The sequence below is a fragment of the Carica papaya genome, chromosome 5 (genome assembly GCF_054855325.1).
Source record: "Carica papaya isolate Zhongbai chromosome 5, ASM5485532v1, whole genome shotgun sequence".
In the NCBI taxonomy this organism is placed as follows: domain Eukaryota; kingdom Viridiplantae; phylum Streptophyta; class Magnoliopsida; order Brassicales; family Caricaceae; genus Carica; species Carica papaya.
In genome coordinates, this window is record NC_142313.1 from 216,325 (window position 1) to 243,529 (window position 27,205).

The 27,205-nt window shown below is 36.8% G+C and overlaps 4 protein-coding genes across 9 annotated transcripts; 2 read left to right on the forward strand and 2 right to left on the reverse strand.

Moving 5' to 3' along the window:
• Positions 1 to 266: 266 nt before the first annotated feature.
• On the reverse strand, positions 267 to 9,976 carry LOC110808319 (protein serine/threonine kinase). Its single transcript, XM_088219890.1, has 16 exons — positions 9,604 to 9,976; positions 9,424 to 9,521; positions 7,022 to 9,139; positions 6,569 to 6,896; positions 6,272 to 6,487; positions 6,058 to 6,130; positions 5,759 to 5,964; positions 5,589 to 5,651; positions 4,803 to 5,011; positions 4,560 to 4,671; positions 2,690 to 3,211; positions 2,220 to 2,521; positions 1,878 to 2,121; positions 1,732 to 1,805; positions 1,467 to 1,602; positions 267 to 642 (listed from the first exon to the last, which is right to left on the reverse strand). The coding sequence occupies exons 1-16, from the start codon at positions 9,730 to 9,732 to the stop codon at positions 493 to 495; spliced, it is 4,980 nt and encodes a 1,659-aa protein (XP_088076016.1). The 5' UTR covers positions 9,733 to 9,976; the 3' UTR covers positions 267 to 492.
• Positions 9,977 to 10,018: 42 nt separating this feature from the next.
• On the forward strand, positions 10,019 to 13,249 carry LOC110808293 (signal recognition particle 19 kDa protein, putative / SRP19). The gene is made up of 4 exons (XM_022033744.2): positions 10,019 to 10,244; positions 11,085 to 11,264; positions 11,703 to 11,802; positions 12,926 to 13,249. The coding sequence occupies exons 2-4, from the start codon at positions 11,085 to 11,087 to the stop codon at positions 13,060 to 13,062; spliced, it is 417 nt and encodes a 138-aa protein (XP_021889436.1). The 5' UTR covers positions 10,019 to 10,244; the 3' UTR covers positions 13,063 to 13,249.
• Positions 13,250 to 13,399: 150 nt separating this feature from the next.
• On the forward strand, positions 13,400 to 18,983 carry LOC110808322 (S-adenosyl-L-methionine-dependent methyltransferases superfamily protein). 3 transcript variants are annotated; one of them, XM_088219897.1, is made up of 10 exons: positions 13,404 to 13,763; positions 13,936 to 14,049; positions 14,713 to 14,781; positions 14,909 to 14,928; positions 15,011 to 15,063; positions 15,170 to 15,200; positions 15,343 to 15,421; positions 16,025 to 16,164; positions 16,340 to 16,404; positions 16,676 to 18,983. In XM_088219897.1, exons 1-9 carry the CDS (start codon positions 13,577 to 13,579, stop codon positions 16,376 to 16,378), a joined length of 732 nt encoding a protein of 243 aa, XP_088076023.1. In that variant the 5' UTR covers positions 13,404 to 13,576; the 3' UTR covers positions 16,379 to 16,404; positions 16,676 to 18,983. The 3 variants fall into 3 exon arrangements, with proteins under 3 accessions (XP_088076024.1, XP_088076023.1, XP_088076022.1); XM_088219898.1 differs by lacking the exon at positions 16,340 to 16,404 and having other exon boundaries at positions 13,400 to 13,763; XM_088219896.1 differs by lacking the exon at positions 16,676 to 18,983 and having other exon boundaries at positions 13,405 to 13,763; positions 16,340 to 16,653.
• LOC110808351 (calmodulin-binding transcription activator 2-like) lies at positions 16,897 to 26,527 on the reverse strand. Of its 4 annotated transcripts, none has more exons than XM_088219892.1 (13): positions 26,377 to 26,527; positions 26,153 to 26,258; positions 25,031 to 25,150; positions 24,491 to 24,606; positions 23,633 to 23,721; positions 23,026 to 23,071; positions 22,125 to 22,407; positions 21,459 to 21,730; positions 20,713 to 21,108; positions 19,902 to 20,590; positions 18,234 to 18,813; positions 17,526 to 17,834; positions 16,897 to 17,334 (listed from the first exon to the last, which is right to left on the reverse strand). In XM_088219892.1, the coding sequence occupies exons 2-13, from the start codon at positions 26,190 to 26,192 to the stop codon at positions 17,311 to 17,313; spliced, it is 2,964 nt and encodes a 987-aa protein (XP_088076018.1). In that variant the 5' UTR covers positions 26,193 to 26,258; positions 26,377 to 26,527; the 3' UTR covers positions 16,897 to 17,310. The 4 variants fall into 4 exon arrangements, with proteins under 4 accessions (XP_088076018.1, XP_088076017.1, XP_088076019.1 ...); XM_088219891.1 differs by having other exon boundaries at positions 21,453 to 21,730; XM_088219893.1 differs by lacking the exons at positions 25,031 to 25,150; positions 26,153 to 26,258; positions 26,377 to 26,527 and having other exon boundaries at positions 21,453 to 21,730; positions 24,468 to 24,518.
• Between the last annotated feature and the right edge of the window lie 678 nt (positions 26,528 to 27,205).

Here is a 27,205-nt window from a genome sequence, read left to right on the forward strand (position 1 = left end):
TGGTGATATATATACATATAAAATTATTGTTTTGAAGGTTAAAAAAAAAAACAATTGATAGTTAAGATTTTTTTTATTTTGAAGGCTAATTTTTTTTGTATACTAAATAAATTAAAAGACTTTAAAAGCTAATATTTTAGAAATCCAAGCTTGTAATTTTTTTCATATGACCCAAACTTTATAGAGAAATACTCTGTCAATTGAAATATATATATATATATATAGAGAGAGAGAGAGAGAGAGATAGAGAAAGAGAGAGAGAGTAATGGTCTCAACAAGCAGTCTCTAATATTAAGGCTAAGAAAGAAATTCACTCTCAATGTCAATCAATTACTGGAAGAAGAAGAAGAAGAAGAAGAAAATCCCTACTTTACATAGTGGAAATGAAGTTGTTGGAATCCCCAACATTGATCTTTTAAAAATAAAACTGAGGAAACCTACCCGAGCATTAAAAAAGAACAACAACAACAACAACAACGAAACCGACCAAATTTAACAGCAGATTCTTAGATAGCCATCTTCTGTTCCAACAAGAAACAACCGGGAGAATGGTAAAATACTTATACTTGACAGTGCTGACATGTTTCTCGTTCCATTTCCTGCCATGTAAAGTTTCTGAGGTATAACTCGATGTTGTCCATCCTACATCATGATATTAGCATAATTACATAACAAAGAACCTGAAATATAACAAATGAAAAAATAGCGGGAAAAAAAAAACCATGTAAATTACGCGCTCCTCACCTATACAGGCGACATAAATGGAGACACGGCAACTAGCTTAAAGTTTGAAGATACACTGTATAGAAGGGCAACATTCTAAAATATGACTTACGGGGTTCTCTGGTAAGAAATAGGAGGAGATCATATGAAGAAAAATTTACTGAATTATCTAGAATTGCTCCCCATACGGTGGATGACAACTGGGCTGTGACCAGCTCTTAGAAGCAAGGAGTCCCATTGAAATTGAAAATATTACGCGGAAGTAGGTTATGAACATTTAATCTCCAAAAAGGACAGTTAGATCAGACTAAAATAACATAATTCTCTGTTCAAAGTTTAGCAAAGGTGCTGAAGAGATCAAGAACCAAATTACAAACAATTAGCTACTTGCAACAACGAAAAAAGACTCAAACACACAAAATCAGTTTGAGCCGTAAAATTCCATAATCAACTTGGAAAGACCTAACAGAAAAGAGAAACTGTTTCCCTCTTTTTTGTGAAGGTTAAATTCAGCTGCTTCAAACAATTTAAAAGAGGCAAGTGCGAGATCAACGTCTTGGACGTTAAGAGAGAATGAGACCTGGATATGAAGTGTCCAGATTTTTAATTCGTACAAGATAGCCTTGTACTTCTCCTTAATTACTTACTAAACTTGTTAGAAGAAAACAGCTTACACCTAAGCACCTTCAAAAAATAAAATTGTTTCTAACAAACTTTTGGCATATTCATTTACTACAACATACCTCATCAGTGGATTTGGATAATGAAAATAGTCCAATCTTCTTTCCAGAAATTGAAATAACATCCTGCCTCCACAAAGAAAAACCAGAGACACCGTCTACGTGACCTTTGAAAACAGTGGGTTGTGGTGGCCCATTCCTTCAAGTCATGAAATTGAAGCAATCAGATTGGAAGGAGTTCAATAATGCACTTACTGTCTATGACACCGAGTGTTAGAACTGAAAACCCCAAAATGCATTCAATCTTCCATGGAAAAGTTTCCCTCACCTCCTCAAGTCCCAAATTCGCAAAGTCCGATCGAGAGAGCTCGAAACAAGCAAATGGTCCTCTAGTGCAGCTAACTGCATGCATGAAAGATAAATGAAACTCCACTCCAAGTTAAAGTAGTTTTCTTCAACAGTGTATGTATATACCTTTGTCACATATCCATCATGAGCTCTCCAAGAGGAAACAACATTTCCACTCCTCACATCAAACAACTTACAGTGGCCAGAACTTAATCCACTTGCAACCCAAGATGGTGAAGTTGAAGTCCTGTCTTTTTGCATATTGTCAGACCCACACGAGCACAAGGAAGAGACAAGAGAAGGAAAAGCAGATTCATTACATTCACCCCTCCAAAAATGAAGTTTTCGACCTTGGGCAACATCAATGAATCTGTCATATAACAAAGCACAAAAGCAGAGAGCATTAATGTAATGCTCTTCATTTTATGTCAGCTTGATATGACTCTCCATCTAAGAGTAAGCACTCACCTGAGAGAACCATTCCCAGTTCCAACTACAAGCATGCTAAGAAAATCTAAATAATGCATACAAGTGTACAAGCTCCCATCAAAGGCACTGGTCAATATGCCACCCGACAAGGTATTGGAGTTGAGTATATTGCTCTGATCAGCATTAATTTTAGATACAGATGAGACAAGATGCACAGAATCCACAGAAGGTTCAGCAAATACTGAGATAACTTTCCCGGTTCGGCTATTCCAAACATGTATAGTTCCATCACAAGATGCTATTCTTCCACTGGAAGACAGGAGACTTATGTCGTTGACAACCTAAAAATATACAGAAAACAATTAGGGGCATCGCATAACCACTATCAGTACCAACTTTTCGAAAACTGTACATGCCCTGCATGTGTATGCAAGCATGTATCCATGTAACTTCTAGGACTACTATAGCAAACTTCAACTTATTTTCAAGATGATAACAGAAAAACACACCTCTTCATGACCATAATATCCAGACACACAGCTTATTTTCATCAATTCCCACTTCTGAACACTTCCCTTGGATCCTGGACCACTACCTGCAGTAAAAACTGCATACTCATCCTGGCAAACTGCTAAAGATCTGAGCACTCCATGATGAGCACGGACAGAAGATATGATGGATGCTCTAATTTTCCATGGAATTTCTTCTTTCAAAGCCCCTATACGCCCTGGGAAATCAGCTCCATCCCAGCTAGCAACTGGACTAGGAAACCAAAACCAGGGTTCACGATTCATAAGGTTTGAAGTTGCTTCAGTTCTCTCAACTCGACTCTGTTGAAGATCAGGAAAGCGCCTTTGAGGCATCAAGTTTTTGGAACCTCTAGCTCCCTGTGATTGTGGAATGGACCACCCAACCCCATTAAGCAACAGCTTAGCAGGACTGTACTCAGATACTAAACCCTTGCTTAATACAAGTCTCTTAGGAACAATATTCTCTCCACCACTTCGAGATGATTCTCCTGTATATTCCCACTGAATCATAACAGGTTCAGAAAAATGGAAATGCAGAAACTATATAAAGGCTGATGCACGTGAAATGGACCACTATATCAACAAATCCGCAAGCCTTCACTCCACAAATGGCTTCCGGTAAAATTTTTTATTCCCGAAGTACAAGGATGGTATATAATCACGCATACACACTGAACCAGAAATATTTCTTTGAGAAGATTCCTTTATACATATAGAAAAGTTGCTTCAAGAACATCTTTTATATTCAGAAAATAAGAGAAGCTATTATCTCTAAAATTTCAGATTTATTACTTTATATTCTAGAATGATCATTTACCTAATCTACCTTCTTTTTGAAAATCTTACAGAAGGATCTGGTAAGGATAATATGGCTTATAGTCGATATCAAGACGGAAACACTCAGAAAAAATAAAAGACAACTGAAAACAAGAAATAAAAACAACAGAAAAGAAAAAAAGAAAAAGGTTATGTTGATTGAATTGGTTCCAGGCAAAAACAAATCCAGTGAGACTCAGCTGCTTCCTCCCTCTCTCCTTGCCTCCCCTCCCATCTCCTCTTCCGCCACTCACCCCCTTGTCAACAAGCCACAAGGTGTCACAAGCTGTTCATGGACAGCTAGGAGCCAACAGTCTAGCCACCTAAAAACAACCAGCAAAGCCACAGCTAGATGCTATGACCCTGCCCATCAGGTGACAAATGAGGCGAAGGTTCTATTTTTTTTCTTAAGCATTTTTTCAATATTCTTGAATTTATAAATATTCCAACTTATTTTTAGAAGTTATAAAATAAGATTAATTTATTAAAGTTAAAACTAGTTAACTATTATTATTATAATATAAGGAAGGGTATTTTTTGGTTGAAAAAGGAAGGACATGCTACCAACATAGTTATCCCTCACCGACCACTAAACCACCACATCAGTGGAGCAATTCAAGATAATTATGCTGCCAAGAAAGTAACACCCTAACAGGAAACAAAATGGTTGACAAACGAAGGCGGAAAAGTGTAGGGATTTAGAAGACAAAAACGATAACAATAAGGAAACAATCTACATAAATAAACAAATACATGGGTCTACTTTAGCCTATATCTTAAGAAATAAATGTAGATTTTCCAAAAAAAAAAAAAGATATTTAAAAACACTTACCTATTGAAAAAAGTTAAATAGAAAAGTTAATTGATTAAGAAATAGGATATACTGGCAAAAGAAATTGAAATGAAATAAATGATATCCAAAAAGCTTTGGATAACATAATTCGCTCTTTAATGAAATTCTTCTTTTCTTTCTCAAAGAAAATATGGTACAGAATTGATAGATAGCGTTCCTCAAAAGGTGAAGCTCAATTACCTTCCAATTATAACACCGGAGAAGAAACTGCTCAAGAAGCAACCATGTTGAACAACCTTGGCGAAGTTTCTCAATCCCAAGAAGAGATGCAAAAGAAGGATAGAGAATTAACCTGTCAATTCCAACAAACTCAAAATAAATCAAAAGCAGTTAAGAACAATGACGCCTTTCCACATAAGATAACATAGTTTCATGCAATAATATGTATCCAAGCAGGTGATATGAGATAACAAAAGCACCCACACAAGATCCATGCGGCATTCAAGTTGAAATTCTGCATCAACTTTCAGTTTAGAAACCTTCAGGTTCCTGTTAAGGAAACTAGACCCTGTAGCAGTTTCCTGAGAAAAAGCAAACTCATCAAATAGCTCCTTAAGTTGTGGCAGAACATGCAATGCTGTCAACTCTGGTCCAATCCGCTGACAAATTGCTATGAGAGCAGTAGCAGCAACCTGGCAGATGAGTGAAATAATAAAGCAGTCAAGTGTTATGTTTGAGATTTCTTAAACGTGATTTGTAAGAAGCCCTAGGTGATATCTAAATTTGTATTCCCAAGTCCCTAAGTAGGAAACTAACCCTATCTGTCCCACACCAACTTCTTTTTCATTTCTGAGGGAAAAAAAGAAGTAAGAATCTTCTAAGTTGACCACTAACAATATGAATATGGTAAGCTGTTATTTATTTTCTGCTTTTTTCTGTATTTGCTCTTCCTGTCCTAGACTATAACTTCTTAGAAGGTTATCCTAATACAGAAGTGCAGAAGTTCTCTGAAAACGACACTTTAATGCAAAGTAATAGACAAACAGATGAAAGAGCTTTCCTTTTGGGAAAAAACATCACTTAACCAGCAGGTGGTTGGCTTATTGTCTCATCTTCCTGTGGATGTTCCTATTGATTGTCATCCAGTATTTCTCATGAAAGACATAACACATATCTAAAAACAAAATTCTGCAGCAACTTGCAGACCTTAAGAACGAACTAACTTCAATATATATGGTAGAAAATAGAAGTTATAGGACTTTAAAGCACCTGAAGCACTGATACTTCCAGATTTTTCTGCATAAGAATCAGAACATGGAGGCAGCTTCGATCCTGCATAACAATAGCATATGCACTATTGCTTCTTAGAATATTATCCAAGTGTAGATAATGACACTAAATTTAAGTAACTAACATACAGTTGGGAATTAGAGACATACTTCAACCAGCTCCTTAACAATCACCTCATGTGACGAGAAGGCAACTAGACCATCTAATGTCATTAAACAATCAGTTACAGCTAGACAACTCCAGCTCTGGACTGGCTCAGGGCTATTCATGCATGAAATGTCAATGCAATAACGAGCTACATGTTTAAGCAATGGTAGCATCTGTCTGACAACAAAAACTTCCCCCAATAGACCACCTGAAAATCCAAAGGATGGCAGTAGCTTAAAAAGCTTAATCAAACTTTCTACCAATGGAATCAGTCAGACAACCCAAAGAAACTAAGAAGTACCAATTCTAACCAGCACATCAATCCCATCGGGAGAGAGTCCTTTTCCAAAGCAATGAATAAGAGGCAGTACAGTCTGCAGGAATACTCAAAGCTTAGCATACTACAATTACAAACAGAACTTTTACATGTCTTTGTGCTCATTATTTGTATGTTCTGACAAATTTAAAGCCTTGACAAATTATAACTCATATCAAGAACATTAGAACAGTTTAACCTGATGGACTGTGATCGGTACACCTAGCTCTTCACTAGAGCAAATCAGCAGCACGGAGGCAGCAGAAGCTGAACTCTTATGAAAAGAAATGTGCAAATTCGATATAACCAAAGGATGTATTGTTTCAAGATATGCTTGTTTGCCAATCCGATTCCATATTTCTCGCACAAATGAGTCTTGAAGAAGCGAAACTTTCAAGTGAGAATAATCCGTCGCCTGAAATTGATGCTTCAATTAAAAGAAAGAAAGAAAAATAAATAAATAAAGGGATCATAAGGGGAAAAGTAGGTAAATAACCTGTAGAATCTTCTGAATGATAGGCAAGACTAAGGTCTTTACTGCCTCGGGTGTCAAACATTTTATGAATTCCTTCAGCAGTATGTAAGCCCATTCTGCTTCAACACCAAATAGAGGTTTGACTATAAGGGGTAAACAGTACGGAGCAGACATTTCAGCTGCAAAGCTCCCAATTTTTTTTAGGGCTCCTTCTTTCGCAAAATTCGCTGCATAATGAAGGCGTGATGCATCTTTGGCTAGAAGCTGAAGGGGCGCAATAAACAAGTAAGATGATTTCACTGTTGCTGAGAAATATGGAGATTCCAAAAGACATTTTGCTGTCGGCCTCCTAAATTATTTTTAAGTAATGACATGAAAATGTTCAGAACTTTTTCTTTTAAATATCATCTTTAATTTGTTGACAAAAAGGATTGGTGAAAGAATGCTTGAGAGATAAAAGTGAGAGTTCAATACCTGTGCCAGTCTTTTTCTAGGCATGCTTCAACAACCACTTTAGTGTGAGAAGGAAGTTCTTGCATCAACTCAGGCAAGATACCACCTTCCAGGTATCTAGCTAATGAGCTGGAATCAAAAAGAGGCCTTCTTAAATAAATTTCTGCTAAGACACAACCAATAGAAAATATATCCTCAGCAGCATCCTCAGAGGAATTCCTCAGATATGAAGATTTCTGCTGCCATAATAACAATTCCTGGTAACCCACAGAACCTTCATTCTCCACTTCAATATTCTCAAGAAGATAGTTTAAATCAATTTTGCATGGCAACCCGTAGTTTCTGGAAATATCAAGTTTACCGAAATTACTTCCCTTAGGACACGCATTTACTGACTCTTCAACAGGAGACATGAGCTTCACCTGGCTGTCTTGCTGGCGATAATAGCAAGGGCTCAAATGCCTAGCATTCTCAGAAAAAGTGGATGTCTCCTCCAACTCTTCTAGATAGGTAGTTACCGGGAGAATGGGTTTGTCATTATCAACTCTACTACATTGCAAAAGATGCAGAGCTGACACATTCTCACCATTATCCTTCTTGCAGGTGGCACAACGACGCACAGGATGTGGTTGCATAAAAAGTTGACGACGTCCAAATGACCTCGGCTTTGTCGGATCTGATGAAGGAAGCATAACATTCTTTGCAGCAACAGCTGCCTGCCCTGACATTTTGTATCCAAAAGTGATATCAATCCAGTGATGGATTTGGGAAGAGACACGGTGGCTTTCCAGAGCATCTCGATGCAATTTGATGAATTCAGTAGGATCACTCGCCCATGACGGTACAGCCAAATCAGTCATCCCAGAATGAAGAGAGTAAAAGATCTGGGGATCACAATAGAACTCCGGGATACACTCATCAGGGGTCCATTGGTAAAGTCTTTGCATGGTAGAAGGATACTCATTTGGTTCATAAACAGAACGAACAGCCATTCGTAAGACACTCAAGGGCAGCCTCCTTGCTTTGTAACTGCAGACAGCCAATTCAGAAAGACATTCATCTGACACGTGATGCGGAATTTCAGATGTTGAATAGGTGAAGTCCAACTGCTCATCACCTTTTGCCAAACGCCATTTGCTCTTGCTTAGATCCCGCCAACCTAAATCAGATGCCTCATCAGGTTTCCTGCTAAAATCTATGACCCATGGCATTACTGTGTGAAATGTATGGTCTCCCCACCTTCTCCCAGCTAGTCTGTTTAAAAAGAGTAAATACTCGAAATTACTTAGCTCACAACTCCACCATCTATGAAAATGAGAATGCCAATCCAAGGAAGATGAAAGTCTTAGATCAGCATAAACTCCTTGAAGAGAACAACCCTCTGTGCAACTAAAACCATATCCTAGCTTAGGTTTGTCATAAATGTGCAACCAAGACCAGCATGTGCTACTCAACATTATGCTGGATGGACGTATATTGCCATGTGAAAACCCCAAACTGTGTAAGTAAGCCAAGGCAGACAGCAGCTGATACATCATAAACCTTATGTGCCACTCTGACTTTAAAGTCTGGGGACTGTAGTGTAGGATATTTTCCAAGGTATATGGAGCTTTTGGGAGCACCAAGGCAATCTGATCAGATGATTTTAGCAAACCAAGCAATGGAACTATGTTCGGGTGCCTCAAACAGCCAGGGATGCTGTTCTCTTCAAAAGATGGTATCCCAACCAAACGAAGAAAATTTACACTATCACCCACAGAAGCCTTTCCTTCAATCAAGAGATTTAGTGAGCAGAGTATATGATCCTCCAGGCACCCAGAGAGGAAGTTGGAAGCAAGTTCTTCAAAGATAGAGTAAAAGCAAATGCCAACATGAGCAATAGGGGCCAAAGCAGTGATTATTCTGGAGCAAGAGAACCTATCTGAATGCTTACAAGTAGAACTTCCATATGCAAATCCACCTAGGGATGCTTTTATGCCACCATTTGAAGAAGACTGAGATTTACTACACGAATAATTTGATGAGTCACTAAGGATCTCAACACCAACCTCATATTCACCACCATTTACTTCAGATAAAGGAGTAGCATCCTCAACTCCTATATTCCCGTGTTCTTGATCTTGTAAAATACATTCATCTCTGAGATCAAAACCCAATGTCATTTTTTACCTCTACACCGTTCGTCTAAGTATGAACAGCTAAAAATGATTCTTCAGAATGCTTGACTATATTTCATTGTCAGTTTTATAGACTTAAGCATAAATCAATGTTTTGGAAGATTATCACCCTTTTTATCTCTAATTATTTCAATTCCTACAATCAAAAGCTGGCATCGCAATTTGATTACCCTTGAAGCTTTAATTACTATAAACATAAAAGAGAGAAAATAAGTTGTTAAGTTGATGGAGAATAGAAAATCATACATATATTTGGACAAGCAATCATGCTCGTGTCTCTGCAGATACACCAAAACGAACTGAGAAGCAGATGAAGCAGACGCCTCCCCGCTATAACTAGACATCTGTAGCACCACGAAAAAACGTATTTCAACTGGAAAATAATAACATATTGATAAAGAGAAACACACAGAGAATGAGAGAGACCTGAACAACTGCGGAGGAAGAGAAAGGGAGAGGAGAATCAGAGATGCCATGACAGAAGAGCAGTTGGCATGAAAAATCAGAGTTTATTCGTTGACGGAGACAATCGAAGCACGCCTCTGCTCCTCCCATTTTCCTTCTATTTTGAAGTTTTTCTGTTAATTTCCTTCCATTTTCACCTGAAGCTGTCTGTTGGTAGCTTCGAGCTTCTTGAGCAAGCCTTCATCCCGATTCAATTTTGAAGAGAAAACTTCTGTGTCACGTGAGTCACGTGCTAAAGGGCGGGGTGATGACGCTACTCTGGCCCAACTTCAACAGAAACTAGTATGGGCTTGGGACCGCGTTGGTCTGGGCTTCTGCACGCGTTTGCCTCCTTGCATTTGGTCTCCTCCTCCCTCTTTTTCTCCTCCTCTTTTCTGCTGTTCAATTTCCCGACTCACCATCTCCCTCCCGTCAGTAGCTTTCTGGCTTTTGAGAATCCCTTCTTCTCAGAATCACCATTTCTGCTTCTTCCACTATTCGATTCCCGCTGCAATTCTATCATACGACAGTCCTTTTCATTCCGTCGCGTCAAGGAGAGATAGAGAGCGGGAGAATATATCTACAGCAATTCGATTACGTACCTTATTTTGTTCCCATATCAGGTTCGTCTCCACATTGTTCTTTTTTCTTTTGAAAGGAAAAATTTAAGTTAATTACCGAATTTCTTAGGTTTAAGGGTCAACTATGGGAGAGTTAGGGTGCACTATTCAGGGTTTGGAAAGGTTTTGGAAAGGTTTTTTCTCAGAGATGTGTTGAGGGGCTATGACGAAGAGGCGTTTGGTATTTTTTTGATTATTTTTGTTTGTTATTCCTGGATGAAGTCTGGTCTTTGAAAGTGTGTATATTTGATCTGGGGTCTGATTAATGGGAATTGGATCTTCAGATGGGTTTAGATGAAGTTAGGAATGTATTGGTAAAGAAGGCGTCCTCTTGTACTCTCTGATTTGATCTGAGGTGTTTTTAGTCGTAAATCTTGCTATCCCGCTCTGTACATACATATATATAAGGAAGAATAGTACTTGATGTTTGTCTGCTTCTTAACTTAAGATTGGGAACAAGGACTGGTTAAAGGGATAGATATTGTTGTTAGCGCATTGCAATCTTGCTTCTGCCAGATTGAGGTAGCTCAAAAAATGGCTTGTTATATCCTGATTTCACATATCCATCTGGTACGAAAGTTATGAGCACTTTGAACTGTTGCTGTTATTACTGTCAGGAAATCATTATGTAACACCAAGCCTATATGGGTTTGAATTACTGCTGCTTGTTGTCAAAATATATAGAAGGACTTGAGCTGTAAATTTTGAAGAATGATATTCAATGTTAATCATGCAGTACTTAACATCTAGCTTAGAGGTGCTTGAATCACTATATCTGCTATAATTTTTTTGGCTGTAGGGATCTAGAAAAATTAATGTCCTTTGATGCTCTTCATTTGACAGATGGACATCGCAAACTCAGAAGACATCAAGAAATGGATAGTTTTGTATCCTGTTTATATAAATTCCAAGAAAACTATAGCTGAGGGGAGAAGAATAAGTGTGAGCAAAGCATGTGAAAACCCTACTTGCATGGAGATTGGCGATTGCTGCAGTCATCTCAAACTCCCATATAGAATTGAGGTTTGTCATCAATTCATCAGTTCTCCATTGTGTTAATACCTGGTTGGTTTAATGATAATGATCTCACAGTTTATAGAACTCCTGTAAGAATGGATTCTCATTAGCAAGTTTTCAAAACAAAGAAGAGAAATCATCAACCTACTTGTAGAAGCTAAATTCACCCTCTTTGCATTTTTCTTTGGGTATATAGTGCATTCAAAATGATTAGTAGCCGTAATGTTGACAAGTCAAGCTTTAGGACACAAAATCCAAGGACTTTTCTGCCTTTCATGTAAATAAAACCCCGCTAGCTATATTTGTGGCAATTCCCCAAAATTTGTAGCTGAATACCATCTTCATCGTTTCCCTCTTTTCTCTTTTGCTCACATCAAGAGCTGTATTTTTAATAAATAAACTGGTGCTTTTTTTTCTAACAGATTGTGATATTTTGGATTATAGGTTGACAAGGCATATTCACGTGATTTCATGCAAGTAGGAAGAGTAAGGGTTTTGCTAAAAAGGGAAGATGGGACTTTACTCAATCCAGCCATTTCTTCAAGTAAGGATTGCAAAGAATTCTAGTTGTAGCTAGAGAGTCTCGTAAAAGAAAAAGAAACAATAAAAAAAAAAACGAAATGAAGCATGAATGGTCTGAAGTATGTATCTATATTGACATGCATAACACATCAAGTGTCTCGTTAGACTTTTTATCTCTGAGGGATATCTGTTCCCCTTGCCCCAACAGGGGTATCTGTGTCCTCCTCCTCCATCTAGTCTGAAAAGACGTAAGAGAACCACTCCCTGTGGATGACAGTGTACCTTCTGTACCTTCTGACAAGAGTGGTGACGTGAATATCTGTTAAGGGTCACATTTGGTTAAGTACTGTCGTGACTATAGATATCTGATAGGACCACTATGGTTAGTACGACCATAGTTGTAGATCATATCATGCTTTGGCCAGCCAGAATTGTGCCTAAGCAAATTGTCGTTATCTGTGTTTGCCTTTAGAGATGGAAATTGTAACGATTTCGTGAAGCATGACACGAAATTTAGAGCATTTCATGATTTATTTGATTTTCTCTATTATCTAACTTGATGTATGTCTCTTTTAATTATCTTAATGTACTGTTTTTCTTAATAAATAAATTATTTTCATAATTTAAGATAGAAAATTTATTAAATTATGATAATTATGACTTTATTTGTTTTGCATGCTTTTAGAATAACTAAGTTCTTAGGTGTTAATCCCCCATAATCCCTGCATTCCAACCTTAGGAGAACCAAAAGGACTATATATTCTGTAATTGCATTTTTCACTGAAAGCACTTATATCCAAGAATTCAATTAAGTTTGTTTTTTAGGTGTTTATTATCTAAACTCACTATTTGTCTTGTCATCTACTGTGATACTCCGTGGCTGGTTTGGAAAAAACAAATCACCAGAAACAATAGATGAGATCTAAATGGTTTGTACTTTTCTAGAGAATAGAAATTCATTAACAAAAGAATCCAACCCAGGAGTCGAGTCAAATTGAGTAGAGGAATAGAATAAACCAACAGTTGAAGTAGTTAGGGAAGTACTAACTTGTTTTTCAATTAGAAACCTCCTTTTCATCCCAAGACAAGGTGGAATCTCTATTGCATGTGATGTTACATATGGGTGTTTATTTTGTATGCTGCAGGAAAACAGTTGATGGTCCATGTGGCAGAGTTGGTACCGAGACATCCCGGGAGAGCTAAGAAGCAGGAAGCCTCTTCGGCATCATCAAATGCAGGGCCTTCTTCCAAGTCTGGGAAGGGTGGAAGAAAGAAGAGATAGATAAAAACTCCAGCATTCTACTTCCATCATACAGGCTTCTTCTTTTTTTTTTTTTAATTCTTCAAACTTTTTGGTTGTAACATGTTACCAAACCCTGCTTCAGTTTTGACAAGACAATGTCTGCACCTTGTTTGTTTGGAACAAAAACTCAAAATTGAATTTATATATAATTTGCTTCTTTCTCAAACAGTAAAGAATGATAATCAGCATTTGAATCCTTTTGAAAGTAAAAGCTGTACACACAACTGGTTGAGCATTTAAGACTGTAAATGAATTCTCGTATAAATAAATTTAACTGAAAACTTGGTATTTAAGAGTTGAGAATACAAGTCTTGTGGTTTCCGCAGAGGACACGTACGTGATCTGACCTCGACGTGTCCTTAGGAGAAGCTAGCAGAGCTGAAATGTCCGCTAGCCGACCCGATCCGTTAACCCGGAAATGAATTACAATATTTTAAGAAAAATAAAAAATGAAGTTCGATACTCTCGCACAAATTAGAAGAGCAGAGGAGACATGAGTCGGATGACAATGGGGACGACGACGCAAGCATACGGCGAACCATGGTACTGGGACAACCGCTACGCCCACGAATCGGGACTCTTCGATTGGTACCAGAAGTACCCTTCCTTGTCTCCTCTCATTAATCTCTACATCCCTCATCGCCACCAACGCATCCTTGTCGTCGGCTGCGGCAACTCAGGTGCTTCTTCCTGCACCCCCTTCGGATCTCTCTTTTTTTTTTTTTATACCCATATTACTTCATACGTTCTCGCCAAATTACCACTCAAAATTATTTTCAAAAATGCCCGTTCATTACCCTTTTTACACCGCATTGTTTTATTCTGTAAATCTGTTTTGATGCGTGTATACAGCATTTAGTGAGGGAATGATCGATGATGGCTACGAGGATGTTGTCAGCGTAGACATATCATCTGTCGTGGTTGAAGCTATGCAAAAGAAGTATTCCAATCGCCCGCAGCTCAAATGTATTTTTCGCCTTACTTTCTTTCTTTAAATTACTATTACTTAATTATGCTTTATCTATTTCACACTTGATTAGAACTTTTATTTAGGTTTATTTATTGCAAATGAAGTCGTTTCTATTTAATTATGGGTTTTGAAATTACTTTGTTAAGTTCAAAGATTCTTTTTTTGATTCAAGTTGAATAGGAAAGTTTTAGTATTTGTTTGAGCTGAATTTGAAGTTAAGCAAAGAGCAATGATTCGAGTTGAAGCTAGCATAAATAGAGCCAAATTAGTTCTACTTAGTTACCATTTTTAACACCAATGAACCCACTGGCTTTTTAGATCGGAGAGATGGTGTACTAAGTTCACATTTATAGCTAATATAGAACATAACTCTTTAAGTTGTCACCTCGCCGAGTTATTCCCTCGGTAGGCATTGGAGAAAAAGACAGATCAACCCGTCATATCAGTTTTTCGTTTATGCTCGATCTGTTTCTAAACTAATAGCTATCGGTTGATTCTTATTCAAACATGAGCCATCTTGTTAACCACAAAATTCCAATGAACAGCGCGAAATCTTTCTATCTGTTATTGAAATACAAGTAATTTGCTTACAGAATGTAAACTCTATATACTAATTGCTGTTTAATTTAATACTTTCCTCGATAATTATTGTTTAGCAGATATTAAAATGGATGTCCGCTCTATGACTGATTTTCAAGCTGCTTATTTTGATGCTGTTATTGATAAAGGTGCTACTATAAACATTTATTGATATTAGTAATTGATTGTTTTACTATTTTGTTTGGATGTCATTAATGTAAAATTTTTGTTTGTATTTTCATTCAAATAAAAAACCGTCAAATTACGGCGTTCCAGGAACTCTAGACTCTATTTTGGTGAGTGACCGTCATCGTGTTTCTTATCCGTTTCTCACAGAGAATGATTGTAATTAATGGAATTTTTTTTTTATCTGTTTAGTGTGGGAATAACTCACGGCAGAATGCAACACAGATGCTTGAGGAAGTTTGGAGGTATAATGAAGGATTGGATTAAAACGTAGAATTATTTGTTCTTTCCTTTTAGTTTTTCCTGTTGATGTGTTCAGCATATATTGAAGCAGTTGGTGACAAACTATAGGGTCCTCAAGGAAAAAGGAGTTTATATTCTGGTAAGGGATGAAGTTATCATCTTGATTGTGTTGTTTTGCTTTGTCTTTCAAGAGCCTTTTACGTGTTCAAACGAGCTGTTCAACACACACTGGCATTTAACTAATCCGTACAATGGGGTTGACATGTTTGTAACTACTGCAGGTTACATATGGAGCTCCAGTTTACCGTCTACGCTTGTTGAAAGAATCGTGCTCTTGGACTATAAAACTTCATGTCATAGGTTGGTCTTAGTCCATTTCTAGTTGTATTATGTCTGGTCTTGGTACAGCGGTACTAGTGATCGTTCCTTTTTTGTCCTTAGAGTCGTTAAGAAGATTGAACGCCTATGAGCTTTTACTTCGGCATGGTTTACCATTTACTATTTATTATTGCATGTTGAAGTCTACCCTTACATGCTCAAGTTTGTAGTTTGACTAATCAAAGTCCAGGGCAGCATTCGCTATTTCCTCCCCATGCCCAACCCACCCAAGTCCGACACATTCTTTCTCTTCTTTTATTTTCAGGCTATTGTACCCTTATTTCTAATTGAGAATTTGATTCCCAAGCTTTTTCCTCTCTTTTCTTTTCAGGCTACTGTGTCCCATATTCCTAATTGAGAATTTGATTCTTGAGTGAAGTGCAAGTTCTTTTCCTTCTCTTTTACGTTGCCCTATTTTGCTAGTTTCAAAGTGTCTTTTGATTTCTTCCTTTCGCCTTCTTTTTCCAAAAGGAGGAACATTTATATCATGTTTTCTTGCCCCAGAGGAACATTTAAACTGTCTGTTCATCTTGTATCAGAAGAAAGCTCATAAAATGCTCTCATAATCTGGCTTGTCATATGCAGAGAAACTTCTATCAGAAGAAAGCTCAAAACTACCAGTGTGGGAACTGACCAAACCAGTTCCATTAGATGACGATGGGAGTTCAGCGGAAGCTGTACTTGGAAAGAATCCTGATGTCCACTATATTTACATTTGTACCAAGGTTTGTAGCAATTGTCTCCTGTCTCTCCACCTTCACCTTCACTTTCTGTCCTACCTTGGACTAAATTTTGAGCAACTTGACAATATCTGAGAAAATTATAAGAAAATTATCTATGTAGCAGTATACATTCTGTAGGTGTCCAATTGAGTCTTAACGCAAACTTTTATCCGTCTAGGTCCCAAAAGAGGAGTCCTTAAAGTCAGAGACTTTATGAAGCAACAGCTCTTAAAGAAAGACGAGGTCCTGTTTACGATAGAAAATTATTATGAGTTTTTGTTTTCTAAAGTGTAAAGTTTTTGAAAATAAAACAGGATTGAATAATAATAATAATATGGCATGAGTTAGAAAAACATTTTTAACTTTTTTTTTCGAACTCGTGTTATATTTTTACTATTATTTTTAATTTTGTTTCGTTTTCAACGATTGTGCATGTTTCTGTATACAAGACTCTGAATTTAGAGGAGAGAAACTTCAAATATTTTTTTGACATGATCCACTTTCAATTTTTTAGTTCCGCCGTGTGGCTTTACCGGATCTGTAGCATTGTCTGTATTGGAATGACTGCAACTGACTCAAGTTTCCCAGAGTTATGGTGACAAAAGTTTTTCATTTATGTTAGCCTTCTGTTCTCTGGATGGCAATACAGCTTATACAAGTTTACAGTGTTCGTATGGTGAGTGTTACTCGTGTTCTTTATATTCTCGTTTTAAGTTTCGCGTGGAAACAAATGGATACCTAAAGAGTGGAAATTATTCGCAGCAGATTTGAGCAGACAACGGAAGTGCGAATTTCCGAGCTGTAAAAAATTACATCATTCAAGTACTTTAATATTTGATCAAAAGACAACTAACAGTTTTACAATGGAAAAAAGACATGTACAGTAATCTCTCTCCATCCCCCAAAAGACCTCTCTGACTTAATATTCTCTCATTTCTTTTCTTCCCCCCCCCCCTCCTACTATGTCAATAGTATTAACATTTAAACACTACAGTACAAAAAAAAAAGGTATTGTAAGACCAGTTAGCTTGCAGTGCACAGACCAGCTTGGCTCCATTCCACGCAGGTCCAATGATCATTGTTCAGCTACAGGTGCATAAGAATCTTCCTCAGCTATCTTACTTTTGTTAACTTCTCACGTTACAGTTACTAATTGCTTCTATCATCACCAGTCTGCTTAAAGAAGGAGAAATATACAGCAATCAGCAAAAATTTCAAAAGTAATTATCAGATGAAGAAACTACAGAGCGTCTTTATGTCTGATTAAGTTGCAACCAAGACGAAAAAGAGTGGGAGAACGCTTCCGGACAGCTCAACAAGGAGGGGAGGTAGCCATCCTGTGTTTATTAAAAAAGAGAACTCACATTAAAATTTTCAAACCTAGTCACCAGCCTCATGTACTGATCACGTGCCTCAGGATGACGCACCATTGACTTAACTCTTGCTAGAGCTTTCTCAACTCCAGCAAACTTCTGTTTCCGGCTAATCCGAAGAAACTCATATTCATCAGTTTTCTCAACCTCTTGCGACCCATTTCCCAATGAATTTTTCACCTGAAATCCACGCAAACCTGCCCCTTTACGCCTCCATCGCAATATTGCCTTTTCCACAATACTAACAGACCAAACAACCTTTTTGTATTGCTTCCGAACTTGATGTCCCCTAACATGAGCCTGGAGGTAATAAAGATAAGCAACTTCAAAATAAGACATCTCCCGTAATATTGGATGTTATATGGGTGTGAGAAAACAGATAATGGAAGAAAAGCGTGCATTTTTACGCTGACCAGGAAAAGCTAGGTTTCACAGTCGCAAAACCACAAGAACAGAAATTAATTGAAATGCTTTAAGCCACTGGAACCAAACCGAAGCCAAGGAAATGCAGAGTAGGCAGAAGTGTCTTGTCTCAAGATCAGAACTTCCAATATAAACTCAACAGAGTGCATTTTCGGGAACACAATTGGTTTGGACGAGCAAAATAAAATACAGAATGACTTCTACTGTATGGGAGGAAGCTAAATTGGAATGAAGAAGTTTGTGGTAACTAAGCATTATAATTAGTCCAAGAAATACCTGGATTTTAACAATACGGCTCCGTATCTTTAAGAATTCTTTTCTTCCCTTCCAACCACGATACTTCTGCTGGATCTTTACGGCCGCAGAATGCAAGTAGTCCTCAAAATGACTCAATTTTTGGACCTTGTTCAAAGAACCAAGGGCAACCAGGTCAACTGAAACTTCAGACACATCAATATTGCTCTTCATCGATTGTCTATGACGGAATGAATGAGCTCGGAAAGCAGCCTGAATAAGAGCAGCTGCATGAGCTGATTTCCGAACAGCAGCAAGAGATCCTTTCAGGGAAAGCTGCTTGTCTAAAGTGCCATCAGATGGAATTACTTGTTGACTTGCAGTCTCAACAATCTTTTCTGCTGCGAAATTCGCAGCAGCATTGTCCACTGCATTTTGTTTTAAAGTCAGTAAAGAAAGGTGACTAGTTAAATCAGCTTCAGCCAAGTACCCAGCAATCCCTTTATGTCCTCTCACTGACGCTAAATCAGCAGCAGTTTGTCCTCCAGGAAATGCTGGAGTTGGATCATCTACAGCACCCGGAGCTGCACCCAATCTAACAAGTGCAATAACAGTTTCCTCTCTGAAGAAAAGGTAGGGGTAACATGAATTACAGAGCAACTGTCAGTATATAGACATACAAGTCAGTAACAAATATTTTGGACACAATGTGAAATTGAGTCGATAAAAAATTATTTATCCTTAACAGGCAGGACTATGGAGTCATTTTTATATTATTTGCCATTTGATTAATAGATTAACTTTCCAATTCAAAACTGAAATTAGCAACTTCCAAGTAGATGAAATCATAAATATAAGAAATAGCATTTGGAACTTATTAGATGACCACATATTTCGCAAAGTACTCCTATCAGGAGGAAAATAAAAAAAAAAATACATAAAGACGAAATCTATTTCCTTTTTGGAGTACAAGAAATCACTGCTCGGTAAATTACATGAAATGTGTTGGTTAGATATTACCTGTTATTATTTGAAGTCATAACCAAGAGATTATGAAGAACTGCAGAAATTTGTTGGAGAAAAGAAGAAATTTTGGAGAACAGAGAGCAACCAAGAGAGCTCACAACGAGAGCTTTTAGATTTCCTCAATCTTTTTTGCTAAAAGAGATATCCTGAATTTGTTTTTTAACGGACTTGTTTTTTCCTTTTTTTTTTTGTGGAGAGAATTAAACCAAAGTTTCGAAACATCAGATTACATGTGTTCAGTAGTTCATACTTCCAAAATGATCAAAAACCTTTAATCCTACTTACATCAGACTACATGTGTTCAGTAGTTCATACTTCCAAAATGATTAAAAACCTTTAATCCTACTTACATGACACTGCAACAAATTAACAAACACCAGACAATTCCTTTGAACATAATCATTACATTTGCTTGCGGTGAAGAGTAATTAATTCTAACTTTTATGGTTTCACTTTTATGGTTCTTTGGCTTTGGGTCATGATCTGTATAGTCCTGAAGATTTCGGAGTCATTGTAAATATACTTACTGACTTCTTGTAAATTTTTTGTAAATGGGCGGTACTCCCTTGGTGCCTCATATTAATTTACTTACACTTTTTATCTCAAAGAAAAAGAGTAATTAATTCTAACGGGTAACAGTAACAACCTAAGAGTATGAAAAAAAAATTAAGACAGCAATCTGACCTCCCGAAATACGATGCCCAGTGGAGCCCGGTTCTTCCTCGTGCATCTCTGAAATTGGGATTGACACCAGCAGCAACTATGGGACGCATTGCCCAATCATAACCAAGAGAAGCTGCCAAGTGTATAACTCCTAGACCACCATCATCAAGAACATTAGGACCTTTTCCACATTCATGAACTTTCTGGATAAGCCACTCACAGAGTCTTTCTTCAAACATAATTTGCAACAACTTATCTCTAGCATCCGCAAAGACAACTTTTGAATCTCCAGAAGTTTCTTTTACCCTTTCCCAATCTTTGTCACCAATGCTTCTTGTTGAGTATATGGTACTTCTGAGCTTACATCTATCACATTCATTGATAGAGCAATATAACCACTTCTCATCCGGACCCAGGTACAACAATCTTGCAAAGCATGTTTGTAACCTCATTTCCTCATCTGGTGCACATTTAAAAGCACGAGAAGAAGGATTTTCACGATATTCAAACTCCCTGACCTCACTGCATGCTAACCTGTTACTGCATGTGATATAAAATGGAACACGTCCCGGAACATGTGAAGGAGCTTGACATCGGATGATATTATCACTCACAACTTCAGCAGAAACTTCAACTTCACCAAACATACAACCCCAGTTAGTACTACTGGTGAGCTTTTTGCTTCCCAAAAATGAACCTACAATTAATACCTGCAGAAACAAAATCTCCATAGATCACCAAGATCAGTTATCTTACATTTAAATTTTTTTGCAAATGCAATTTAATTAACAGTTTGCCAAAGAAACACCTAATCAGAGCAAACTATGTATACCTTCGTCTTAACTCCAGTATAAGCCCAGTCTGGTGAAAAATCAAGAATGCTAAATAGCTGTTCCTGAGAAAGAGATGGGCCAAGGGAATCAATGTCCAACTGCATATGCCGCGACAAACTGGATACTTCCTTGTCTTCGTTTCCAGCATCGAGTGTACTCCAATACTTGCCAGAATCAGATGCCATTAAAGAATTGTCACAATCTCCACCAATTTCTTTATCCATCCACCTGCCAAAGCTGTCAAGTTTCTTTAGGTCCCCTGATTTATAATTAGTTTGACCAACATCTTCAGGTTTGTGCTCAATTTCAGTGCTTGAAGAGACAAAAATCTGCTGGCCAGAATTATTTGGAAACTGACGATGATACAAATGAGGGAGTTCATGGTTCTGTGGCACCTGGAATGGAACAGATTTCAGTCAGAGAAATCTAATTGTAAGGAACATCAAAATGACGAGCTGTAACATAAAGCACAGCAAGTTATATGGTGATGGAACAAATAACTACAGATCTTGATTTGATGTCAATCTCATCAATGAGCCCTCAAATTGAGACACCAAAATGTCAATTACAACCATGCATGATACAACCTAAAGACATTCATCCACCGAATGAACCATGTACACTGAACAGTTACTTCAAGAATATGAAATCATAAGAAACTTTGTTTAATAATGAAGAATATAAAAATATATATACAGGCACAAAAGAATACAGAATCCAGACAGCAAAAAGACAAAACCTGAACTGTTCTTTGAGAAGCCGCAGTTACAGATTGGGAATCTACATCAGTACATATCCCATCTCCACAAGTTGCAATATCCAAGACTCTACTGCCAGCATCTAATCTACCATCTGTGAGCTTATGAGCTGTGAAATCAGCTCCGCCAGGCAATTCAATGGGAAATTTCTGATCATTCATGCTAAAGGAATTCCTGCTCAAGCTATGAACTTCAGGCCAGTTAACTTTTGCTCCAGACAACCATGAACCAGTAGAGTTCCTTGATAACTCAGAAAATTCTGAAAAAAGAAGACCCTTCAAGATTCCAAAACCATCTCAATAAGGAAAAAGTACATAAGACACTAAAGATAGCAAATCAACTTGATAAACTCAATCTTATTTGTCTGATTTACAAAAAACTTAGCTTTTGAATCCATAACAATAGTTTCATAATTATGAACTCAACTTAAACTCACTAACCTAGAGAATAGGAGGGGAAGTTAATTATAAATCAACAAATGTACGCTCAGTCCATCCCAATGGCCCACAGGAAATGCAAATCACAATAACATTGCATATTAACACCCACTGGCATAGAATTTGTTTGACTTTCACAAATCATAAACAAAATAGTTCAAGGATGTCTTTCAATATAATAGAAATAAATTAAGCCTGTCTTGCAATGCACCTTACCTCTAACTTCAGGTGCACATAAAGGAGCATTACTTGGGATGGAACCATATGTCGGTTTACTATGGGATAAGGACCCTGGACCACCACCAAAGTCCAAATCCTCAGATTCTGAAGATAATGCTCTCCCATTCCAATTAATCTCACTTGCACTTGATGCATGGGATGTCTGAACTCCAGGTACAGGTGAACTCGCTTGCGTAAAGATAGGCACTGACCTAGTCTCAGGGCTTCCATTTCTCAGTCCTGGATCTGCCAATAAACGAGATATGCCAGACTTGTAGCCCTAAGAACCAAATTTTGCAAGTTAACAGTCAGCACTGGATCAAGACAACTATCTAGGAATTTATAGTAAGCTGCAACTGAAATACAGTAAAATTTGATCGTGAGAAAATCATTTCTTATTTGATCTTCAGAAGCTAGAAAACTGAATCTGTGATTCAGCTGTCAATCTACTTGGTATATTTGGGGGTTTGGTTGATAGTGAGCAATGGGCTTGGGGGAGCAAATACAGGGAAAGCTTGTTCCTCTCATGCTTATGGTGATCTTCTGGTCTTCATGAAAAAGAAAGAAATTTGAGTTTTTGACACCATTTTGTGCTCCTTTTAACAGAATTGAAGATCATTGGTTCTAGAACTTTTATGTATTTTCTCCACTTCTTTTTGTACGAGCCTCTTGTACATGGACAGGATGACCTCAGTGCCTTTTGAAAAAAAAAAAATACTTTAAAAGGAAAAGGAATATCATTTTCTTAAATTCATTTCATCTTTTAGAAGTCAGGACTAAGAGTTTATTGCAAAATCTTCGTTTAGAGATTGTGTCATTCGCAAAATCTTGCTAATTTAAATTCTAGAAGCTCACAAAAAACTCAAGGTAAAGAGAAGGCCTTATCTTGCATAAATACCTCTTTCACTTCTCTGTAATGCACAAGAACAATGTGCTCTAATTGTCTGAAAAGAAAAACCCAAAATAAAAAGGCAGTAAGAATGCACGGATTATCAACAGGAAATACTTGCAGACAAAATATCATGCTCGCTTAAAAGTTCTTTTGATATGAAACAACTTTCTGCAATGCAATAAACAAAATTCCTCATTTCTTCATTCACAAAATCTCCCAATTATGTGCATTATCCCAGAATGGTAAGAAATTACAAATACAGAGACAAAGTCCAAAATAGATGCACCAGAGTCCTTGCTGAACAAGGCAAACTATCTTCGTAAATCTAAATAAGAAAACTGGTAAGTCAGATGACTCTACCACAAATCATCCTTGACAGTAATACACGAATACAATGCCAAACCGCACGTCCCAATAAATTTTTCACTAAAAGGAGATACATAAATCATTCACAGAACTAACTCAACACAACTTACGACTAACCTACCACCTTATAAATCTGACAAATGATTGATACAAATGCCACTACCAATGATGTCAAATGAGCAGCTTACAAGTTATGATAACATACTGAGGTTTTAATTCTTAAATCAAATATGAACAATTGACTCACTCATCAAGCATCCAATAACTTCGCCGCTGAAAGCTCTCATTGTCCTCTCCATGAGCATAATAACAATGGAGAACATCCACACTACCAGCCTACAGAGACCAATTAAGAACTTATAAATTAAACCTTAATCAATGCTCAAAATGTTAACGCCAAACCAACTTTAAAACACGGTGATGATATCTGCTAGTACATAAAAAGGTAAAACAGTAAAACTGAGCACATAACATAAAAAATATCCAGTATTTCGAAAAAAAAAAACATAAAAACTATCCAGATCTCAAACTATCGCACTTAAAAACCAGAGATATGAAAAGATAACAATAATAGGGTATTCAAATATATAAAAGTAAACAACAGGCGATATACTTTGTAACATGTGGATTCCAGTAGTGGCAGCAATTAGTGTAGCTCCCAGACAAAACCAGTAAAAGGATATAGAAAGGAAATGCACTAGTAAAAGCTGTTCTTTCAATATAATGGTTACACCTAAAAAGACATGAAGCCAAACTAATATGTTTCAATTGAGAAAGAAAAAGAATTAACATACGTGTAAAGTAGGAAAAATGATCTTTCAGCCAATGACTAATTACCCACCTACCAAGTCAAAAGATAAAACAGAAGATAGTGCAATAAAAAACTTTTCAAAAGAGCCAAGGCCTCAACATATGGAGTTAACAAGAGTAAAAAAGACATGAATGAACTTGACCTTCCATGCATAATTTTATGACACATACTATAATAACTTGGGAATAAACGGTTCAGCCATCCAAGGCAATTCCTAGCTCGCATGTTGACTACATTGCATGGTACCAATCTAATGAAAAAGTGAACTTACTAATAATAAATTGAACAGCACACCTTCAACTTTTCATGAGCTTCTCTGACGGTCTTCCCATCCTTTTTCTTCCTCCACCGATGGCCATCTTTACGAAAATAGCGAAGTGCTTTTCGATCAAACAAGAACAATGAACCAGCTGAGAAAAACAAAATTTACTTGTTAACTGATTTGCTAGGAGGGAGACATAGATGGAGAAAAGAACCACAATTTGGAACAAAGCTCATAATAAGAATTGTTAATTTCTACTAATGGAATAGCTACAAAGCAAAGTTACTGGTTATCTGTCAAGATTCCATCATTTGTATGGATCACAGACAGATCACAGTAACTTATCTTCTATATTATTTATATTCCCTATGTTTACATTTCGTTTCTTGCTTCCTCCTCCTATTTTAAGCCAAACTGAAAAAATTTAGGAAAACTACAGCAATTATGTAGAGTTGAAAACAATCAGACACATACTTCTTAGAAAATATAACCTATGTACACATATCAGAAGATACCCTGTGATGCGTCAAACTTAAAAAAAAATATTAAAAAAAAAAGATGTTGGTTTCAACCTGAAGGCTTAACAGGTGGATCTGGCGTTAAGTCAAACCTCCGATAGTTACGAAGTATTTCACAAATTTCAGCCGGTCGAAGCCAACGGCTCTGTGCGTCTTGCAGTATCTGTTGAAGGTCTGCAAGGTTCCAAGAAATTAACATATTTTTAAGGGTAAAAAACAAATTTAGGAAATAAAGAAAAAGGATCCTTGTGATTACACAATGCAAAGCTAAGTATTCTATGCACATTCATTTCACATGACAATGGAAAATGGTTAAAGATCAAACTTACATATTCCAGATAAGATAAGGAATCGATGTACTTATGATGAAAGTTCATAATCTTAATATCATGCGAAATAGTTTAGTTGGTTAACTAATTTCTTTACAACTTAAGCTCAATGGAAAGAGTCTTAACTTATTATTTATATTAGACTCTAACATGTCTCCTCGAATGCAAACAAAATTTTAAAAACGTTGAAATTAAACAGAATACACGCCATGGAAAGAACTATAACAGCTGAGGGCAAGACCGTATATGGAGAACAGCTACAGAGCAGAATACGACAAGGAGATTAGGCTTCGAAATGAGGCTTAATACTGGTATACATGTTATAGGAGGGGGCATAGGTTCTCAATCAGATAACTGAGCTGAGTTTATATAGGATAAAAACTCAATTTACGATTATTTAGTTCATACGTCAACAGGACTCAAGAAAAGTAAAACTGTAGGATGATCGTCAAGGCCCATGGAATATTATTTGTCCGTTTCCTATACATAACATCCAGTTATTCGCGAGACACTCAAAGTTTTCAATCCTCCAACCAACTTCATTTCGAGTAGCATATTTATTCTTGAGACAGCCACATGGAAAGCGCATTTGGAAACGGAGCTGTAATACTACTTATGGACGAAGTTACTACGAAAAAAGAAAGAAAAGACACAAACAAACTATAAAAAAAAAACCCGAATAAACTTTGATTTCCGAAACGAAGAAAACAAAACCATATAATTCTCAAGCATGCAATAGAACCAGAAAAATACATTCGGAAAACCCGGTTAGGATCCTAGAAAGCAGAAAGCGAACGAGCGAGCAATTAAAAGAAGGCATTAACAGGAGGGGGGTGAGAAAACTGACCCAATTGTTGATTGGGAATGTATCTTCTACTGTCAGCCATCAGCCAGCAAGTCTCCAAACATCAACCCTATGTTTCATGAGCGAACCACTAATCAAACTGAATAATCTGTAAACAAACAGAGAGAAAGAGAAACATACTCAGAAGAAACAACAAATCAAGAAATCAGAACTAATCCATCTCAAATGAAAATCTATATTGAGAAACAGAGATACAGTATGCATACGCAAAAGATTGAAGAGTTTATTCGAGATTCATAAACCCTAATAGAACAAGAATACGCTTGTCAAAAAAAATGGAGAGTTTGCGAGAAAAACCAGAGAAAAATAAAAATAAAAAAAGACGATCGAGGGAGGGGGGGAAGGAAAATGAAAATATAACGAAATAAAATGAAGGGGAAAAGTCAATGTCCAAATGGTCTCTGTCCACACCAGCACAGAAAATAATGTGTGTCTACGTGTCCGATAGCATCCGACGTGGCAAGGTGTGCGAGTCGTCGAGAACTCCAGCTAATTATACTTGTTCGCGTGTGCTCGCACGCATTGATTTTTATGTGTGTCCGTAATCATGAACCGTCGAATCCGTTGACTAGACTTCACCTCACCAATCATCCATAAAAAGGGAAGATTATGGATTCTTAATATTTTTCTTTTTCTTTCTTCTTTCTTAAGATAATATACAATTTTACTATTCCAAATATAATATATATTTTTAATTTCTTTTAAAATAAATTTTTATTATTAAAGATGAGTCTAATAATAGATAAATACACAAAAAAATATAAGATGTATTAATATAAATTTTAAATTTTAAATATATTTTTTATAATAATCATATGATTAATTTTATCATTGTTAGTATATTATTTTGTAATATTATATTTTCAGATAATATTTCAATAAAAACTAAAAATCATTGAAGTAATATTGTTTGTTAGAAATTTCTTTTAATTTTATATTTTTTATATATTTATATTTAATTTATAACTATTTTCATATAAAAAAATTAAAAAAAATAAAATGATTATAAGGGAAACTCCCGTGTGGTAGTCATAT

Excerpts from the sequence above, each read along its gene's own strand:
- LOC110808293 (XM_022033744.2), top strand. The coding sequence starts at position 11,085 with ATGGACATCGCAAACTCAGAAGACATCAAGAAATGGATAGTTTTGTAT. Across the intron at positions 11,265-11,702 it reads AACTCCCATATAGAATTGAG|GTTGACAAGGCATATTCACG; the intron begins GTTTGTCATCAA and ends TTTGGATTATAG. Across the intron at positions 11,803-12,925 it reads CAATCCAGCCATTTCTTCAA|GAAAACAGTTGATGGTCCAT; the intron begins GTAAGGATTGCA and ends TGTATGCTGCAG.
- LOC110808319 (XM_088219890.1), bottom strand. The coding sequence starts at position 9,732 with ATGGGAGGAGCAGAGGCGTGCTTCGATTGTCTCCGTCAACGAATAAAC. Across the intron at positions 2,122-2,219 it reads ACTGGGAATGGTTCTCTCAG|ATTCATTGATGTTGCCCAAG; the intron begins GTGAGTGCTTAC and ends GTTATATGACAG. Across the intron at positions 643-1,466 it reads TATCCAAATCCACTGATGAG|GATGGACAACATCGAGTTAT; the intron begins GTATGTTGTAGT and ends ATCATGATGTAG.
- LOC110808322 (XM_088219897.1), top strand. The coding sequence starts at position 13,577 with ATGAGTCGGATGACAATGGGGACGACGACGCAAGCATACGGCGAACCA. Across the intron at positions 14,929-15,010 it reads GAACTCTAGACTCTATTTTG|TGTGGGAATAACTCACGGCA; the intron begins GTGAGTGACCGT and ends TTATCTGTTTAG. Across the intron at positions 15,201-15,342 it reads AAAAAGGAGTTTATATTCTG|GTTACATATGGAGCTCCAGT; the intron begins GTAAGGGATGAA and ends TAACTACTGCAG.
- LOC110808351 (XM_088219891.1), bottom strand. The coding sequence starts at position 26,192 with ATGGCTGACAGTAGAAGATACATTCCCAATCAACAATTGG. Across the intron at positions 25,151-26,152 it reads CATTCCCAATCAACAATTGG|ACCTTCAACAGATACTGCAA; the intron begins GTCAGTTTTCTC and ends GGAACCTTGCAG. Across the intron at positions 20,591-20,712 it reads ATACTGGAGTTAAGACGAAG|GTATTAATTGTAGGTTCATT; the intron begins GTATACATAGTT and ends TTGTTTCTGCAG.